This window comes from Triplophysa dalaica, chromosome 18, assembly GCF_015846415.1.
Source record: "Triplophysa dalaica isolate WHDGS20190420 chromosome 18, ASM1584641v1, whole genome shotgun sequence".
NCBI classification, from domain to species: Eukaryota; Metazoa; Chordata; class Actinopteri; order Cypriniformes; family Nemacheilidae; genus Triplophysa; species Triplophysa dalaica.
This window is the reverse complement of record NC_079559.1, coordinates 8,200,359-8,220,381: the sequence shown is the minus strand read 5'-3', so window position 1 is coordinate 8,220,381 and position 20,023 is coordinate 8,200,359. Positions and strand designations below refer to the sequence as shown.

Sequence of the window (20,023 nt, the reverse complement as noted above, 5' to 3'; positions counted from 1 at the left end):
CATCACCCCCCCTCGTCCCCTCTGTAATGAAGAGAATGTCTTGTTAATTGCCCTTTGTTATTTATGACACCGAAGGGCCGTATGCATTATTGAAGAAATACTCTTCACTGTTTTTTAACGAACAGCTCGCGACTGTTAACGAGTTTACATCATATAATCTATTTTATAAGAAAATTGCACGCATTGAAAATTATTCTAGCCAAAGACGATGTCTTGCTTGGGGTGGGTGGTGCTTGCCGGTTGCATGATGCGCTACTGGCACTCTATCCAAGATACCCACACAGTTTCCTTGGCAACGGGAGAGAGCACATGGATAAAGTGTGCGCATTAGTTAATGACGCTTACGACACTTCTTCCCCCCAAAACAGTAGCGTAATAATAGAAAACGAATCTTAGAGTTGCAGTGCTGTTTATGCAGCATTCTAGAACACATACGTCATAATACAACAGAAAGTGTAACGTCACGCGGCGGGGTGGTGTATCGTGATTGTTAGTTGACCGCAAAGTTGCAAACCTTTCTACTGAGGACTCTCGCGACGTCATAGAGAACCGTAAACAATGAATATATTCTGCTGGTGTCAGCTTAAATGGACCCATTAGATCAACGAGGCGCTGCTGCAGCGCACAGACCACCCAAAGTGTCACCCACATACGACTGTAATGGTGGGGGGGGCATCATATTTGATAATAAGTTGAGCCGTTTTTATTGTACTGCACCTGTGATCATTTTATGACCGAGAAAATCCCCAATATACTAGAATTCACAGAAATTTGAATTATAAATATTTAATCAATTTACGTCGTTTGCACGAGCCTGGATGTTGAATTCCCCCCAAAAGTCTAAGCAAAATACAAAGAGTGTGTTCTTTAAGTTTGGAGTACTTGAGCGTATTTTGCACCGTGGGAAATGACAATCGCAAACTAGTCATTATCAATTCAAATGTGTCCCTTGAAGTATTTGGGTAAGGAGTCACGGCGCGTTCATGTAGTCTCGCCCCGCGCTGTCCAATCGCTTCCCACCATAGGCGGTCCGATCCGTCCCTGTTATACACGGCGTTTCCTCCCCATCCCTGCCTCCTTCTCTCCTCCCCTCCGCTTGGCTGCCTTATCATCGCTTCCTTGTTGCCAAACCTGCAAAGACAGGGCTGTACTGAATGCAGCGTAATTTTGACCCATGTTCCATTAGCAGAGCAGCCCTGAGGGCAAGAGACAACGGCGCTGGGCTGTAATGCAACGCTGTCCTCCAATTCATCCTCAACCGCTATGGATCTGTAATGGATCCGTAACGCTGCTACCGCCTCATCCAACAGAGCATAATCTGCAGTCACCTGCGACTCCGATAGGCAATCAATATTGATAGAGTATTTATAAGGATTACGGCCATACGGCAATACGTCGCGGGGGGGAAAGGCTGGAATTATGAAGGTAAGTCACGGACCGTCGCATTGTTGCTTGGTTGACCATCTGATACTACTGCCATATGGTTTTGTCCATTCATTTCCACCGCCTGTCACAACGGACTGTAGGTACGGCGCAAATTCCATTTTGTCCTTGTTTAGACTCTGTGCGGCGATTGAAGCCACTTTGCCTTTGCAGCATTTAACAGCGCTCTCTTTGTCAGTTGGTTTGTTTTTGTCAACTACTATTACCGCAGTTTTAGAACGGTCTGATACGCGATCTGTACGGGATTTAAAGTCAGCGTGCGATAGAAGATATTCGCGTAAAAGCGCGTCTCCCCGAGTGGCTCGGGACCGCATGAGTGAACTGTTTGTCCGCGTAGTAAAACATGGGCCTCGCGTGCTTTGGTTAGGCTATCAGGTTTAAATGAATGTGGGTGTATTGTGTGAAATTCTAGAGAGCAAGAAACGAGAAATGTGTCTGAGTTGTGACTCCGTTCAGTCTAAAGTAGATTCTGGGATTTTGCAGTGATATGACAGCGCGTGGGATTCATAGTCCACTCTGCTGGTAAATAATGACCATTGCAGTCATTGGTTAGCAGCATGCAGACCCTCTCTCCTTAAACCACACATCATAACCCTCCACAGCATTAATGGCCACACGCGTGCACATCAAATGTTTCATTCATCCAGTGTTTCTGTTGAAAACTTAAAACGGTAAAGGCAGATGTCATTTGGTGCATGAGAATTTGGCAGAAGATGTGTTCTACAATAAACAGTTCAATGTTTTTTGAGGGTCATCTTTTACCATGTCCTCAGAGTCAGCATTCCAACACACCGTAGGCGTCACACACTTATGCTCTCCAACTCATTTCAAAGGTTTATTGGCATGATAAGATTGCATCTATGAAATGGTTTGATACACAATCACTGACCACAACACTTTTCAGAACACTTCTTCTGCAGAGCAGTCTCCATCTATCACATTTTGTTTCTCCCTAAAGGGTATACAGTTTCATATCTTATCTTTTCTCATTCCTGTACATTTACTTGTTACTCTCCTAAAAGCTACTAGCATCAAGATCGGGACTTAAATCATCAGCCAATAGGTTCTGTATGCAAATTAGCATATGCAGGTGTGCATCATGTTTATTCATGTATGAGCATGTGTGCAGGTACCATAAAGTTTCATCTCCAGAATACATATTGGCCGTTTCATCTTACCAACATACAAACTCAGTCCGTGGTGAAAAAAATCACTACATCACTAACAAATCTAAAATAGAATCTATAGTCAGTCCATGTCCTTGTATGCATGCATTGCAAGTTCCAGATTTAAAATATAACAGGTGAAACAAACCAGCATTGAAATGTTTTTGTTTTTAATCCGTGAGGAGGACCCTCGCTGGCTCTTTAATGCCCTGAACGGTTTAATGGTTCAGTACATAACGACATACTGATATACCTGAGCGTCTTTTCACAGTAGCGATCCGCAGTGATGGTGCAGAGAGATCTTACACATGTGATTACATCTTACTGGGCTTTGATTTGCAAATGGTAGAGTTTTGGATTCCTGTAGAAGTGTCCCATCTAATTTTGAAATGAGATGACGCTTATACAGACATGTTCTGACAGAGTTATGATGTTTCTGTATAGTTTCTCTAATTTGGAGCTGAAGTTAGTGTTCAGTTCTACGGTACAAGATCAATACACCGTTTGTAATCATTAGTTTCAAAGAGAAAAGAAAGAATAGTACACTAATCTCATTCTTCTTCGAGCAATTTTAGATAACATTTGATCTTGTTCCACAGCATGAACAGTAATTGATGTTAAAGTTGCTGCATTAGGATTCTCAGTATTTCTCTCTAACAATCAGTAGACGTCATCGCAGTTGGTGCAAGCGGGCAAATTTTCCTCCTTGGAAAGTCATACTATACAGACCAAAGCTCTGATCTGCCTCTCTCCCTTTGGCCCAGTGACATCTGGAACTTTAATTTTCAATTAAAACGGTTCTCGATTCGAGTCTGTTCATCAACTTACCTGAAGGTCCGGCAGGATTTATCTTCTCCGCACTTCATCTCTGGTGGCATAGAGTCCCTCCGAGTTAATGAGAATAGCCGTCAGAAAACAGTCCTGACTCTGAATGTATTCGAGCATGGTTAGCACTCCTCGTAATCACTTTGAGAATCTGTAAAATTGGAAGACACGTCACATAATGACTCTGAATACTTTTGACAAAATTATTGGTAATGTTGTTTTGTAGTAGGCGAAATAATTATGTCCTAGCTGTTTGACTGACTTCGAAACGCTACCATTTTATTTACTAGAACATTAATGCTTTGAACATTAGTAACATCTTAAATGCTCTTGAACAGCAGGAAAACACAAACTGTTCTTTGTTCCGGGTTATGAGTTCTTTCTTCATTAGTAGGATGGGGTGGCAGTTTTGGGCATCTTTCCAAAATACTTAATCAATTATTCTCAACATCCCAGCAGTTCGTGAAAACTCAGCATGCATATGTAATGCGGAGGATGCAAGCAGGATTTAATGAAAGAGGGGAAGGACAGGGCTTAGATCTCGGTAGTACATGCAGATTTGATATCTGAAGAAACTTGAAGGTGCAAGTGCGTAGGGATAGTTCACACAAAAATGAAAATTCTGTCAACATTTACTCCTGTCATTTCAAACCTCTTTAACTTTCTTTCTTCCACATATTTTGACAGAAGTTGGTAACCAAATAGCTCTGGCACTCATTCACTTCTATTGTATGGACGCTAAACCAATGCAAGTGAATTGGTGCCAGTTGACAAAATTCTTCAAAATATCTTCCTTTGTGTTGTGCAGCAGAAACAAAGTCATACAGGTTTGAAGAGACATGAGAGTGAGTAAATGATGACAGAATTTCGTATTTTTGTGATTTTTGGGTTTCTTTGTCTCAAGGAAAGAGTAACAGGGCACTGTGAGTAGTTCTGTGTACAACTCCTTACACACAAAACATAATTTCAAAGGAGTTCCAGAACTGCATTGAACGAAATTAATTACAAATATAGTTTTATTAAAATTTTGTATGCTATTGTTCTCTATTGGTGAAGCATAGACTTATACAGCACTCACAATCTACCATGTGTGTGTGCGCTCAAGTGAGGTGTGAACACACTGCGGCAGGTTGGATGGACTTTGATACTAAGCTTTTGAAGTGGTCACGCCTCTGTTTGCTTTTAGTTTTTAAGGTGACTCGCTCCATTATTTGTCCATAGCTTCAGGCCGACTCTATACAACCTGGAGTTATAACTTTCTCTCTGTCTCTGTGAGGTAATGGAAAAGCCCTGCAGAGCCGGAATGCACAGTCTCTATCTTTCCTCTCCCCCCTCTGACTTTACTGCAATAGTGTAGCTGTAACTATGTGACTGTTGTCCAGTTAAACACTCTCACCCCCCCCCCCCCCGGCTGCTTTTTATTAGACACATTTGATCTTTGCACTGCAGGGTTGTATTTAAAAATGTAGGTGTGTGTTGATCAGAGACAGTTATGTAATGTTATACATTTTCACACAGGATTTTTTTTATTGTCTCTATAAGGCAACCTAACAGGAACACAAACATACTGTACACCGAGGGGGCCTTCTGCAGCCAAACCTGACACATAATTTGGCAAAATCACTACAGAGATACCGATTACTTTTTTCTGCCTATTTAAACATGAAACCCCAAAAGGAAGATCGGTTGAAAATGTGTAAATTCTTTACGGCAGAATCGTTGACACCTGAAATAGATCCATGCATTTTTAATGAGCTCATGTAAATTGTGTTTGTGGATAGAACCACCCCCCACTGCATTATGACCATCTGTTTGCTTGTTTTGTTTCAATTTAGAGACTCGTATCATGTGTTTAGCTTGTGGAATACCACCGGGACTTTTGGAAATGTGTTTGCAAAGGCACTTTTGTGCCTATTAGAAGAGTAATGGGTATATATATATTAATTTGGATGAATTATATATTTATTTGACTTCTTGCCATGTTTCAGTCTTGTTATTGCATTCAAAGCAGACTTCGTCTTCAACTTTAATCCAGCGTGACATATTGTGTATACAAATTCATACAAGCTTAGATGAAAGTATCATCAAATATATCTCGTTTACACCACAAGTTTGGAAATATGTCTGAAAAGCATTTTTACGTTACTTATGACACAATAACCACTAAGAAGGCATTATGATAGATGCATGATCTTTGAGTTTATTTTAATATAATTTTGCCATTTTGTATGTATCAGTGTGCAAAATGTCATTTCTAAATGATCCAAAGTGCTTTATATTCATTCACGCTATTTTCAAAGCACTTTTAGAAATGTGCAATATATTGATGTACTGATGGTTTTTAATGTTTACCCCTTTATTTTATCTACTTTCCTCCAGCGCTGTCAACATGTCTAAGGCCACTGTTAAGAAGCTGCACTGGCGCTCAAAAGTGCAGGAGAGCTTCGTCCCACTGGGCGGAGCCTCGGGAGAGCTTGGCGTGGCCATTGGAGGCGGAGCAGATTATGGAGAGTTCCCATTCGTTACAGCAGCACCTGGAGGTGGAGCCACAGTTGGTGACATCATTCTAGAAATCGGGGGTACACCTGTCCTGGGATTAACCTTGGGGGATGTAAGAGGGGTTCTGAATTCATGTCCACATCCCATCCGGATCAAAACAGTCTCACCAGGTACTTGAATTACTAACGATGAGGGAACTGGGTGGTGTGGATAAGAACCATATGCTGGATAACCCCAGATCAAATAACTTCTGGTTTTGCTGTTTCTGTATGCAGTCGTATTAACCCTGCTGGGGTTAAACCAGCAAGCTTTGGAGAGTTATCCCAGATCTTTAGTCACAAACCCCTTATTGTTTGCATGCTATGTTATGTAATTGTCTATATTGCATTAATTACTTGGTTTATATAAGAACTCTGTGCCCACTGACAATATATCCCAATTAGATCAGGGTTTTGACATGCTTCAGCATACTGTCATTGTCCCTGAGGAATCTATTATGCTAATCTAACCTGCCCGAAAATGTCAGTGTATAATGCTCCACAGGGATTTAATTTACTCTTCATGTCACGCTTCTGTATGATATGGTGTCAAGAATCTCTTTTTGTGAAGTTATTGCTTAATGGAGTAATTTTCACTCTCAATTGTCAACAGTGTCTTAAATTAACAACGAAATGTAAATTTTTTATATTTCCTTAATGAATTGCAGCAGCTTTGATAAACTAAATGTGTGTTACCGACCGGGTTTTTGTAAGACCTCTGTGATGCTCATATCTGGCAGGCATCTTTTTTATCGCCGTTTCTCAATCGGAAGGCGGCAAATCTAGGCTGACGCGTGACGTCATCAATCGCCATAGAAAATCGTATCGAGAATTCTTTAAAGGCAGTTTGCGTTTCACGTCCTTCCTTATGGATATTATAAAGCATGCATCTGCTGTATTCACCCATAACCATTTGCAAACATATAAAGTAACCAAAACACGGTGCAAAACAAATCGCTGATGTTTGACCCCAGAGTTTGCCTCATGTTTAGTTAGGTTCGGTGATCGATGCAAGCACCGGTGCGCAGACCAATCGTCAATATGACAGTGCGTATGACATAATAGTACCGGGAGAACACACTGCTCCGCATGCTTTTAAATAGCTCTCGCGGTACTATTATGTCATACGCCGATTGCTTTGCGCAGCACTGCACGAAGTTAACCACATACTATCGCTTGTCGCTTGGTTGAACGGCCTAGTTAGGACAACCTGTTTATTTGTACAGCTCTGTTAATTACACGGTGTTTGTCACAACAGCATGTAAAGTAGACGCGGTATACTGTAGCCACAGTCAGACGTTAAGTGAACGTGATATCCCTAACTCAATTATTTAACCTCGCCGGAACTCTGCCCTAGCCGGCCGGATTGATCGCTGTCTCTGTGGGGTGAGGAGTCGAGTGAAGCTGGGCCTCGTCGAATAACATGGCGGGGAATCCCCATCCACCGTGTAAAAGACCATCAATATCCCGCAAGCTGGCTGTCATCTAAGGTCATAATGCACTTTAAAAAATTAATAGATCAGAAGGAAATGCTTCGTCCTACCTTTCCCACGAGTCCGTATGATTCAAATGGGGTTTTATAACGTGTTTTGTGCGGGAAAAGGACCACCGGCTTATATTAAGCGCAAAAATCAATAGCGATACACGGGGCAGGGAGAACAGGTCGTGGTTAGGTGCTCTGCAGTACTTGTTTGTGACAGTAGCACTGACCTTAGAGACTTCTGCAGTCTCAATGTGTTTGGAACAGTGGAAGCGAGTGGAGGTCTAGATCTTACTGTGGTATCCTACGGTGTGTGAAATTAGGGATGGATGAAAAATCCAACTGTTTAACATTTTGTTGCATTTTAAGGTGCCTTCCAGTTTGTTTATTTTTAGAACAGTGTTGTTGACAGTATAACTTGGTTGTAAATTGGCAGCAGTGGGGTTGTATATCTTTTTTTTACTTTTTTATCTAATATAGCAGATGTGTGTATATTGTGTGTTTATCTGTATATAATGTATGCATTTCTGTTTGTCATCTGTAGGTTCAGCTCTCTGTAAAGACTTGAGGCTTTACCTAAGCAAGTGTTTTACACCTGGATCCATGGACAGTCAACTCCAACAGGTTATACGAGAAAACCTCTACCTGCGGGCCGTGCCCTGTAAGTGACACACATACATACTGTATACAGACACAACAGAAGTGTACAACATCTGTGGTGGCACTGTGGGGTGTCCTGAAAAATGCTGTTTGACTTCAATAATATGTCAATATTTCCTGCCCACATTAACACATATTAAGGAAAACAATTTGAAGCAGTGTGCATCGCTTTTATCATTTTATGTAATGCTTATACATACATTTTTTATTATTATTATTTTATTACACAGCACTTTGTGAGTACACAATAGGTTTATGTATTGCTTTTAAGTGCAGGCTTCATATATGTAATGTCAATAACATATGTAAATTCATTAATATTGGTAATAGGCCAGGCTTAAAATGCAATTGCTATATACAATAGATCCACAATTCATCTCTCTCTCTTTCTCTCTCTCATCCAACGGCTTGCTGGCCTGAAAAAAGTTGAAGACCCTTGCAGGAAAGAACAGCAGTCAAAACACAAACAGAGATATGCATAATGACACAATAAGGACACAATAAGGACAAAAACCTAACAGAAAAGAGATACAAAATGCTTCAGCCAGCGAAAACACATGTGCAGTCAACTCATGCTATAATGCACGACTGTAAACATATCCACTTTACATTCATGTCAAACATCATGTGGAGTCAAAGGTTCAGTCACTATGAGGCAAAGTAATGCACTTTAACCGTCACCATGGCAACTGTCATCAAATGTCACAGCAGTGTGCTCATTGTGAACGGCACCGCTCCATATCTTGCCTTGGCAACAAAACAGCCACTATTTTAAGAAATGATTGCATGCATTTATTAACATATAGCTCCTGCTGGCTCCTTTAAAACATCAGGCTCTCTTCACCGTTACAGCTGATGCATTAAATCGGTTCTGCATGATTCACAATTTGCCTATTTCCTGCTCTTGAATCCAGTAGCAGCACATTTGTCTTTGTCTACAGCCTGAGATTTCCTGCTGTGCCTTTCAGCACTCCTGAGCGTGCACACACACACACACAAACACACAGATATGTAAGCAGGCACCCAAACACACACCCATTCATGCGTGCTTATGAATGCACACACGAGAACACACACCCATTCACATCATGTTTTATCTCAAACTAACTGGATTTTCCAAATGTGAAGCACTTCATTATTTTGACACCAAAGAGCGGCTTATCTTTCTGTCTCATCCCTGAACTGATTACAGGCAATTAGAATATTGTGAACTGCTGAAGATGCTCCTGTGTTTTCATGAGAAGAAATAGTACAGGTGTTCTAGTATAAAGGCATACAGGTGCCCTTAACCAGGTTCAGAGTGTCATACTAAATAGTGAACATGCTTTTGCTATAGGGCGTTTTGAATGAACACAAAAACAGATTTCACTCCTTATCTCATTTGAAATTTGTATTTCCGTTGTTCATATTCCAAAGAAGGAATGATTTAACTTTGTATGGATTTTCACGCTGTATAATGTCATAAATTGTATAATATCTAGGGACAATGCAGTGTTTTCTTAATAATGGAATGATTTATTGTATAGGTGGCTGAAGGCTTTTAAGTCATTAGAGGCTCGCTGTGTGCATAGTGTGCAGAGTGTCTGTGTGTTAGGTGCACTACCTCATAAAACCATGTTCACCTCTAATTGAGGACTTGTGCTTCAGAGCCATTTGTTTTGTTGGCAAGGCGAATTGATCAAAGCACACGGGTTACTCTGTGAGTGTATATACCGTATCCGTTATGAACGTTGGAGAGGAGCGTTCAGTTTAAAATTCACGTATGCATTGATAATCTTCCTCGGGAAGAGGCACTTTGTCCAAATTTTTATTTGAGATGGAAAGCTGGGAGGGAGTTCTGTAATCTCATCATTGAAGTATTATAACAGGGAGTGTTCTGAGGTGTCTGGAATCATGATCGGGTGTCACCTCACACTGTGTAAATCATATGCACGAATCCATGTCCTCACAGCAGACTCCCATATGAGACGCTGAACCCCGCCTTTTTGTCTTATCAAAGCCAATCAACTTACTATTAGTGTTGTGTACAAGCGTAACAGCTGTGACTCTTGATTTCTCTGTGGTTCCGAATGTGAAACATCAAAGCGACAGAAAGGGGTCCTGATGGTGATGTCATCTGGAGGTTTTTCAAAGATGCATTAGATTTTTAGCAAAGAGAAAATGCAACTTTATGAAAAAATAATGGGCAAACTCTTAAAATACAGCTGTATAGCTATTGGCCTCACTATTTTTAGATTCTGACTTTGGATGTTTGAGGGCTTGTCGTCTTCGCTCAATTAACCAAACAGTTTGTTACTTCTGACATTTTTCTGATATATTACATCAAATGTTTTTACACAGTATGTTAAAGAGACACAAAAAGTATTTTTTAATATTTCAGTACATTCTAATGTTTGCTGTCCCCTGACCCTCACCCAGGTACAACAAGGCAACCACGGGATGGAGAAATCTCAGGGGTGGACTATAACTTTGTTTCCATTGAGGAATTCTTTTCCCTGGAGGAATCTGGAGCCCTGCTGGAAAGTGGGAAGTTCAAAGGTCAGTCTGTAATCTGCCTTCATGTTAAGTGCACTTTAACGTCTTGTCAGTTATCATTGTATTGCTTGGTACCATATGTAAAAATGAAACTGTTTTCAAAATGTATTGATGTTATGTTAAGGAAACATTAATTGAGCAGATAATTATTAAGTGAACTGCATTATTAAAACATAAACACATCTAAACAACACCTTATTTTTTATGTACGCATTCTTGTATGTGATAGTCTGCTTTTGACCACGTAGTGAGGGTCAGGGCGACATGCCAAAGCTCCAAATGCTCAAGCCAATCAGAATGAAGAGAAGCATCCTCCAAGACTGCGGAGAAAAGTGCCGTGCTGGCTTAGTTCTGTCCTCCGACATTATTAGTCGAAAGAGCTGAAAAGAGCCGTAATGGAGAGAGAACAAGCATGTGATGCAGCCTGAGCGATGGCTTTGTTAGGGCTCCCACACACACAGCTGCAGAATTAAAATCAAACGTTGACATCTTTTAAAGATGCTGCTCTTGGATTCATGAATTCAGTTTTGCTGACGTGTGTTTTGCTGCGTCACTTTACTTCTGTCTTTGGAAAGTAAGATGTTGTTTATGTTATCTCTACATCTTTGTGTGCTTGGGAACTTGATGTTTAATACAAATATTTTGGGGGGACTCCATGAGTGAGAAGGCAGATTATTGGTGTAATATCTTTTACCTTTGGTTGGTTGTGTCACTACAGAACAGTTTTTCTGATGGCCCAGTCAGGCCTGTAGTTTAGATTTTCACTGGCCAAAAAAAGATGAATTGTGTTTCAGAAATACTTTGAGTAAATGTTTGTTTGCAAAAAAAATGTTTTTCAAACACACTTGAGCAGTGATGCACCGCAGAAGCTTGACCGCACTCCTTTTCTATCACTCGGTGCAGGAGAAAAGAAGCTTTTCTCAGTAATCCCGGTTTCAGTTTTCCTGTCTCCATTCCCTCCCTCCCTGTTCTCCCTCTTTCTTGCATCCCTTTTTATAGCTGTAAATAAGACAGCAGAGAGGAAGGTTTGCTTCCGTTAAATATATGTAAAAGTGGCAAACATTTGTGTATGGTGCATCAAAGCTCTTAGCTGAGAGAGGATTGAATGCCCAAAGTTGTCTTAAAGGGATAGTTGTCCCAAAAATCTTAATTTTTAAGAAATCAAATATAATAAAAATACAAAATTTGGTTTTGGGACCTATCCTACTTGGTAAAGATGAGTTATATCTGTTTAGAATACTGAGAATAACAGCTCTTAAAGCAATACGCCCTTCTCACCATGACGTAACTTAACCTCCGCCATTTCGCAAAGCAGTGTATCATAACATCCGGCTTGCAACAAACGAGAAGAAGAACTTCCATTTTGCCGTCCCACTGGAATTTAACAACAGTGAAAAAAAAGCGGACAGAACACTTATTCAAGTACTTATCCTAGCACCTTCGCTAACACAAAAAGAAAACAAAACAATTACCTTCATAATCAAACAGGTACTGTTCCACGAAGAATTTGTATCCTTTATCTAGATCTTGTTGTATAAGCGGAAATTTGTCTGCAAGATGTTGTACATCATCTAGCCGTATTTGTGGCAGCTGTGCAAGGGACTTGGTAAAGTCCATTCTGAGGCACAAGCGGAAGTAACGCTACACTGCTTCTCTTGGTTATACTTACTTTCTAAAGTACACTCTATGGAGATGATCACATATGAACTTCGAAATAAAAGGAAATATTTTGAAAAGATATGGACACCTCTAAAATCAAGATATATATTATGAAATAAAGGGATACTTTTTTTATAAATACTTTTGACATAAAGTTGCCTCACTTGTATGTAAATATGTAGAATATTATAAATATATATATATATATATATATATCTGTATGTGTGTATTTTTCGTAAATATGAACATAGGTCTACGTTTAGATGTATAGAATGTTTTTTCGCAATTTTTTTTATATATATACATATGTATATTGTTAATTATCGAAAAAAATTGTGCCTTTATAAGAGTTTGAAGCAAACGTAAGAATGTTTCTAATGTTACAAGGTGCTTATGAATGTAGGTATTCTATCCTTATTTATTATTATACATTTATTTTTCTGCCTTTTTCTCTTTCGTTTTGGGTGGAGGGTAATTGTAATCTATATGTTTTGAAATTAGAGGCATAATAAAGTGTAAAAATAATTCATCATTTACTCATCCTCTTTTCATTTCAACCCTATATTACTTTCTTTCTTCTGCAGAACACAAAATAAGATAATTTGAAGAATGTTGGGTGACAGAATAAGGGGCGATTCACATTTAGAGGCAGTTGCACGTGCACCGCGGGTATTAGACCAGAGAAAGCGTTTTGGCTGGCGTTTTCTGTGTGGTTTTATACGCAAAATGGGTATCGCCCTTAACAGTGTTGTTCGGTTACCAACATTCTTCAAAATATCTTCTTTTTTGTTCTGCAGGATAGAGAAAAGGACAAATTATGACAAAAAAATTATTTGTGGGTGAACTGTTGCCTTAAATCATGAATAATAGTTTAGTTCTGTTCACCTAATAATAAATAATAGGATTTCTTTTTGTTGAAAAAATGTTATCCAGTCTGATCTTATTGCTGAGAGAGTTCTGGAACATCCTGTCTTAATAGTTCAGAAGAGATGTGATTAAGGGTTTAAAGATAGCAGGATCTGAAGCAGTGACAGCCAGTAGCAGCAATAATTATAAAAGTTCGGAACTAAAGTGATTTAAACCTACAATTTAATCAAAAATTTTAAGATTTCAAAGGATGTAGAGAAAAAAAAATCAGTTTCAAGCCATAATGACCCAAGCTGTTCAGATTATCGTTTTCTAGTGTTCTTGCCCACAACTGAAGAAGACACAGCTCGGTCAATTCTATACACTGTAGCTTTAAGGTTGAAGACGGATGATCTTGTCAAGGACTGCTTCTGTTACCGCATATTTTGCATTGTGTCTAAAGGGTTTGCTTTGTGCATTTTTTTTGGGTGGAGAGCACAATGAATTGTGGCTTTAAATATCTCTTGTCTTTACAGGGAACTATTACGGCACTCCTCGGCCTGTCCACATTGGTCCAGAAAGCCCCCCCATTACATACCAGGAACATCGAAACGTTCTGCGGAACTTCCGTACACGCAGCAAATCGCTCAGCAACCTGGAGAAAGCTGTGGAGGAAGGCGAAAACAGTGAGGAAGACTCTGGTCTGTCAGGTATGGCTTTATGAGATGAGACCTGACAAAAACCATGTTGACTCAGCTCTTGGCTCCAACTTAAATTAAATCAATAAAACTTTTTTAAACGAGTTCCTTGAGATTGCAAGCATTTCAGATATCTACTGGTACATTCATATATTCACAAACATTATTTGTTTAGATCCTCCTCAGGATTTCTTATCTTCTGTGTGCCGTAAGCTCTGGTTTCTTAAGACCTATTTGCTTTTACGTAATGTGCAGTGCAGTCAATTTGGCAAAATAATTAGACTAAAGGATATTTTGTCATTCTAAAGTGTTTTGTTTTGCAATAATAACCGACTGTACATTATTGTGGTTTTGAAATGCCTTCTTACTGCATAAAAAAATAAGTGAACGTAAATGGAAAAACAAAATATTGATTGAAAATCACATTGACTTTATTATTATTATTTCATATTATGAGATATGACTGTAGCTACCAGATTGCTTCTTATTGATTTTCGAGAGCACCAGACAGATAAACAGTTCAATGGCCATTATAAAAAATGGAAACTGCAATTGACCAATCCGAATATTTCAAAATGCAAAATAATGTGACTATATTTCTAGGCTATTATATTGTGGATAAAATGTCAAGATCTCTTTATTTGATTGACTTCACATATTTACCATTTTGTAGTAAACATATTATATTTTGTATACATTTCACATTAAACATCATACAGCAATGTTTGATGCCGTTTTCATGTAAGCGATGGCAACATGAGAATAACACGAACAGTGTGACCTCTTTACTGGCCCGAGGTTGCCCAAGAATATACGGGATGGCCACATCTCGCGTCATGTTCACTGAAATCCACTTTCTACTTCCCAGCGGGGTCTGCAGGAGCCAGCAGCGCCCCTCCCACCACAATTGTCTCACCTAATCAGACTTGGGACTCATGCGGTGGGCGGGATGGAGGGGTTGCCATGGAGAACGGTGCGCGTGGAGGGGTGCTGCCTGAAAACTGGGAGCTGGCATTCAGCGAGACGGGCGAACCCTATTACATCAAGTGAGTCAGCAGGAGGAAGAAAATTGAAGGATTACGGGAAAAGTGGTAGGGGTGGAGAGCAAAAACAGAAGAAATAGAGTGTGTGAAAATAGACGTGGAAGGTCATTTCCTTCCTCAAGTGATGAAAGATTTTACTCATAGTTGACGTGTCGCTTTGATGTTTAACACGTGAAAGCCACATTTGAACTTGGGAATCTTTAAGTGGAACCTGTAAGTTTCTTCCACAACAGCATTCTTTCACTTTTCTGAATGAAATTGACAAGCGTGTGCATTTGGTTTAATATCATCACAATTTCACAAAAAAAGGTGTAAAGCATAGTAATAAGTATTGTTTTCCAATCATTGTCCATTTTTTGTCCCTTAAAGCAATAGTTCACTATAAAAAAAACAAACGGTATTAAATATTCACCCTCTTATCATTTCAAACTTGTATGACTTTATTTCTTCTGGGCGACACAAAAGAAGGTATTTTGATAATAAAAGTTGGTAAGCGAACAGTGGCGGCACCTTTTCACTTCTATTGTATGGGCACAAAACCAATGCAAGTGAGTGGGTGCCGTTAAAATGACAAGAGTAAAGAAGACAGAATTTTCATTTTTGGGTGAACTATCATTTAAAAAAAGAATCATTAATGGAATCAGAAAGTTAGAATACAGCCCAAAATCATACAAATTCCTTCCACAAATAAGATGCCCATCCCTATATTAAATGCAGATTAATCTTTGCCTTAATCCATGAAAATGAAGTCCCCTTAATGCTGATTACTCTGTTTTATTTCATCTTAAAGTTGCTTATGAAACTCAGTGAAAAATTGTCATAAATTTCTCTCATTTTTAAGCCATAACTCAAAGACCACAAGCTGGCTGGACCCAAGAACTCAGGGCAAAGAGATTTTCAGCAAGACCGAGTGTGAGTATACATGTGTGTGTGCCTGTCTTCACTTTTGCCCCTCAAGCGCACACCCACTCTCTCTCCCCAGTCCTCACACAAAGATTAATGACAAACCTTCCTGAAGCCATTTACTCTTTCTCTCACGCCTTCATCTTATTCCTTGTTTCCTTTGCCTTTCAACCCTTGTCCTCTATTCTCCTGTTCTTGCCTCTCATCTTTCCTTAATGTTCTCTATCACTCAGTGCATACTCTCTTATATTTAAGAAGTCTTTTTTTTAGCTAAGCAATTCATTGTCTGCACGTGTACACGTGTGCAAATATGTATATGCCAAAATTTACTGGGGTGTCCAATAGAATAAAAACATATTAATAACCTGGGAACTCATTAATCAACAGTGTGTAAAAAAGGGACTATATTTTGTTCTTCAAATTAAATTTACGAATGTCTAAGTACCCAAAAAATCTTCAAATGTCACAAACAGGCAATATGGTTTAATCATTTGTAAATATAATACATATAAAGGACACGGGAAACACACGGTGCCACTTTCTTTTTGTAGTATCACTGTTCTACCACTACATTTTCTGCATGAGCAAGCTCAGAGGTGTGCTTATATTTACACACAATTCTACTTATAAGTACAATTTGGAAAATCTAACACTTTGAGTGAAAGTGTTCTTACGCACACACTACGAACAAATTTGTGTTGATAAATGAGACCCAATAATCCAGGATTTATAATGCAATATTAATTTGGAAATTAAAGTGTGATTTTTTTTTTTTTTTTAGACTGCTTCTAAAGGTTTTTCACAGTGATGCCATACAATAATTATTTTTGGCTCCTCAGACATCCATTTACTGAAATATTCTTTGAAGAACCATTACATTCTTATAATCTAAGGAATGTTTTTCCACTGCAAAGAACCTTTTGTTAAACAGAAGTGTTCTTTAGATGCACAACATCACCGCTGTAATTTATATGTGAATGAATTGTAGTTGCTGTACACCCCTCAACCAGCAGATGGCACAATTGTTCGACACGTCCGTGAACATGTATCCTAAAGCAGTGGTTCTCAAACTGGGGACACCAAGATGGATCCAGAGGGCCACAGATTTTGTTGCATTTTATTAAGTTAAGAAAAGTATCATAAATTTGATTTAATCAAACGTCAGGTCAAAGTAAAACCACCAACCAAAATCATTGATGTTCTAGCTTTGTATAACCAAATATATGTTGCTTTAATTTAAAGTTTAAGATTATAAATCTTTATTTGGGGGGGCTTACATTGAAAAAAGTTTGAGAACCACTCTCCTAAAGGCTTTGTAGGAACTTTGTGGTTTTAGCATTCCATGTTTTTTGTACCCTAAAGGTAACTCGGCATGTTTGTGTGTTTGTGAATCAGTACCTGCATTCACAGAGCAACCATCCGAACTGAAGGGCTATTCCATACACACCCGCCTGTCGAAAGGGCCTCGTGGGTTTGGCTTTAACATCGTGGGTGGCAGCAGACCTAGAGAGTTCCTGCAGGTGTACAGTGTTACACCTGGAGGTCCATCTGCACTCAAAACAGGTGAGGCTCTAAGAGTTTATTTGACCGATAGCACTTGAAAAAAACCTTTGCAGCTGTAACTGTGTGGTATACTGATCAGACAAATCATAATATTTATGAGGATTGGAGGGATTCATTTGTTATTTATTGTTATGTCTGGTTGTAGGGGGCTGTAGCCATTTTTCAGAAAGGCTAAAAATATATTTTTAAGGTCAAGTGTGCAACAAAAATAGTACATACTTTTAGTTCACAGTATAAGTAGGTGAATTGGAATGCAGCAACACAGTAAAACCAAAGTGTCTTCCCGTTAAAAGTCCCGTTAACTTGAAAGAACACTCAGACGGGAATTGCTAAAGGACATTGTAGTACCCTTGTAGTAAATGGATAATATGTAGAAAACACTGTATAGTAAGGTTCAAAAACCCTATAGTATCTAGGAATTAACTGCAATTTGCTATAGTAAATATACCACTATTGTATAAAAGAAAAAAAAATACACAGAACAAATTTAGATCACTTAAAATGATATGGCCCTCATTTATGCTTCTGTATGTAACATTATTGTCATTTGTCAATTACCTGCCTATTCATGTGATGAACAGCTCTTGCATATTTTTTAATGATGACAACATATATTTTATACTTGTGCTACATCTTTTTGGCTTTGCTACAAAACTTTAAAGCCTAAAAAGTGCATAAAAAGTGAACATACAACCCTGCCTTTGTTCTATAGCAATCATGGAGAGTATTAACAAATTTAGGCAGTGGACACGAGGTAAAACACTTATAAGCAATCATGACCAATCAGGATCCTAAACAATTATATTGACATTAAATATCATTTTTTATCTTCGGACAAGTAATATTTGTACTCGGACAAGTAATTGACAAAATTACTTGTCCAAAGGACAATCACATGACAAAGCTTAATGTCAAGCAAAATGTCAAAATATAATTTTGTGGCCAACAATTTTTACTTTATTTTTTGTTTTATTTGATAATTTTTTGCATTCATGTTTAAACAGGCTTCCATGTTTAGGTTCATGCTTACAATTGTTCATTGGCAATAAATTGAGAGAACTACAATAAAAAAATTCTTTATTTACACAATTTAAAAATGCTGCTACACCGCAAGACAAAAATAGCCTACTGATGCAAAGAAAATCTGTGAAGAGATATAAAATGGTTTTACCCTCAACAACAACAAAAAATTGTTTTTCTCTATGGACATTGTGGTCAAATTTAAACTAGTGTGAGGACATTCAGCACATTTAAGGAGAGACAAAATCCTTATAGATCTGGATTTATAGTCAAACCCGGAGATATTGATGAAAGATTGATTTTCCCAGGGGAACGTGAGCTGTTTGATTTCCTCCCAATCTTCTAATAAATCTCTCTATCCCTCCAATCCTCAATTTTTATTTTTAAGATATGAATCCCTCCCATTTCCGGATTAGTTTAGAATTCCTGTGTGCGTGTTAAGTTATTGAAAGGGTCTCGTGGTTTGAATCTCCTGATCTGCTCTTAATCCAGACGGGCCTGTGGGTTTTAATCTGACAGTCTTTCACATCAGCATTCACTCACGTGTGTAGTCAAACCATCATACAAACACACACTTCTTAAAGGGACAGTTCACCCAAAAGTGAAAATGTCCTACTACCATAGTGGGAATAAAAATGCTTTATAAATTTCTTTGTTCTGTTGAAAAGAAGGTATTTTGCAGAATCTGTGAAACCAAACAGTTTTGACTAGCATTGTCATTTTCCTACTATGGTAGTCAATGGTGGCCAAGAACTGTTAGGTTACAAGCATTCTTCCAAATATCTTTCGCTTTATTCATCAGATTTTTTTTTTTACCGATTTAGAACAACTCAAGGGTGAGTAAATGATGATTTGAATTTTCATTTTTGGCTGAGCTGTTTCTTTAAAGGGGCCTTATCGTTTTGTATTTCTTTAGCAGTTCGAGAAGCATCAATAATTTGTGAAAGTTTGTGAAACTTTTTAGACTTATGAAAGTTGTGGGTTTAAGTAGTGAAGGAGTTGTTCAAACCAGTCTGGAAAATGTCATGATACAATTCTTCATGATATGATTCAGAGCTCATGGTTTATACAATGGAATACCAAATAAAATACATTTTCCTTTGTTGTTTTCTCTGCCTCTCAGCTGACATCCTGGCATACATCAATGACACCTGCGTGCTTGGTCTGTCCCATAAAGAAGTGGTAGAAATGCTGAAATCCGTTCCCATGGGTCACAGCGTAGACGTTGTTCTTCGTCGAGGTTACCCCATGCTTTACAACCCCGATGGCTGCCCCAAAACCAGCCTGTCTTCTCCCTCTGATCCCCAAAAAAATAGCCCTGCTGTCCCCCCCTATGCTCAAACCCAGCCACAACATCCCGATGGACACCAGCCTGTCATCCTAAACCTCAGCCGCTCCATGTCCCACCACAACAACTTTTATCCCCGCATGCAGAAAGAGTCTCTGGATGCTAACGGCAACTCGGCACCCCAAAATTCCTATTCGATGGCTAACGGTAACGGAGTTGGGGGGACTTCAGGGTTGGGGGCAGTGCCTTCGTCAAACGGCCCTCCCCTTTCGGACAGAATGAGCTCTAGTCACAGCGATACAGAGGTCAGCTCTGTCGTCACACGCAGGTAGGTAACATGGCGGGTTTAGATAATGT

The 20,023-nt window shown here is 39.0% G+C and overlaps 1 protein-coding gene across 4 annotated transcripts in view; it reads left to right on the top strand.

Annotated features, from left to right (window-relative positions):
• Window positions 1–1,114: 1,114 nt before the first annotated feature.
• magixa (MAGI family member, X-linked a) overlaps window positions 1,115–20,023 on the top strand; it is a 36,225-nt gene continuing 17,316 nt past the window's right edge. For all 4 annotated transcript variants that reach the window (XM_056773146.1, XM_056773145.1, XM_056773149.1 and 1 more), the window contains exons 1-9: window positions 1,115–1,425; window positions 5,814–6,103; window positions 7,996–8,112; window positions 10,530–10,649; window positions 13,688–13,861; window positions 14,718–14,895; window positions 15,734–15,804; window positions 17,191–17,358; window positions 19,502–19,994. In XM_056773146.1, coding sequence (XP_056629124.1) covers window positions 5,824–6,103; window positions 7,996–8,112; window positions 10,530–10,649; window positions 13,688–13,861; window positions 14,718–14,895; window positions 15,734–15,804; window positions 17,191–17,358; window positions 19,502–19,994 — 1,601 coding nt within the window. In that variant the 5' untranslated portion in view covers window positions 1,115–1,425; window positions 5,814–5,823. The remainder of the gene's footprint in view (window positions 1,426–5,813; window positions 6,104–7,995; window positions 8,113–10,529; window positions 10,650–13,687; window positions 13,862–14,717; window positions 14,896–15,733; window positions 15,805–17,190; window positions 17,359–19,501; window positions 19,995–20,023) is intronic.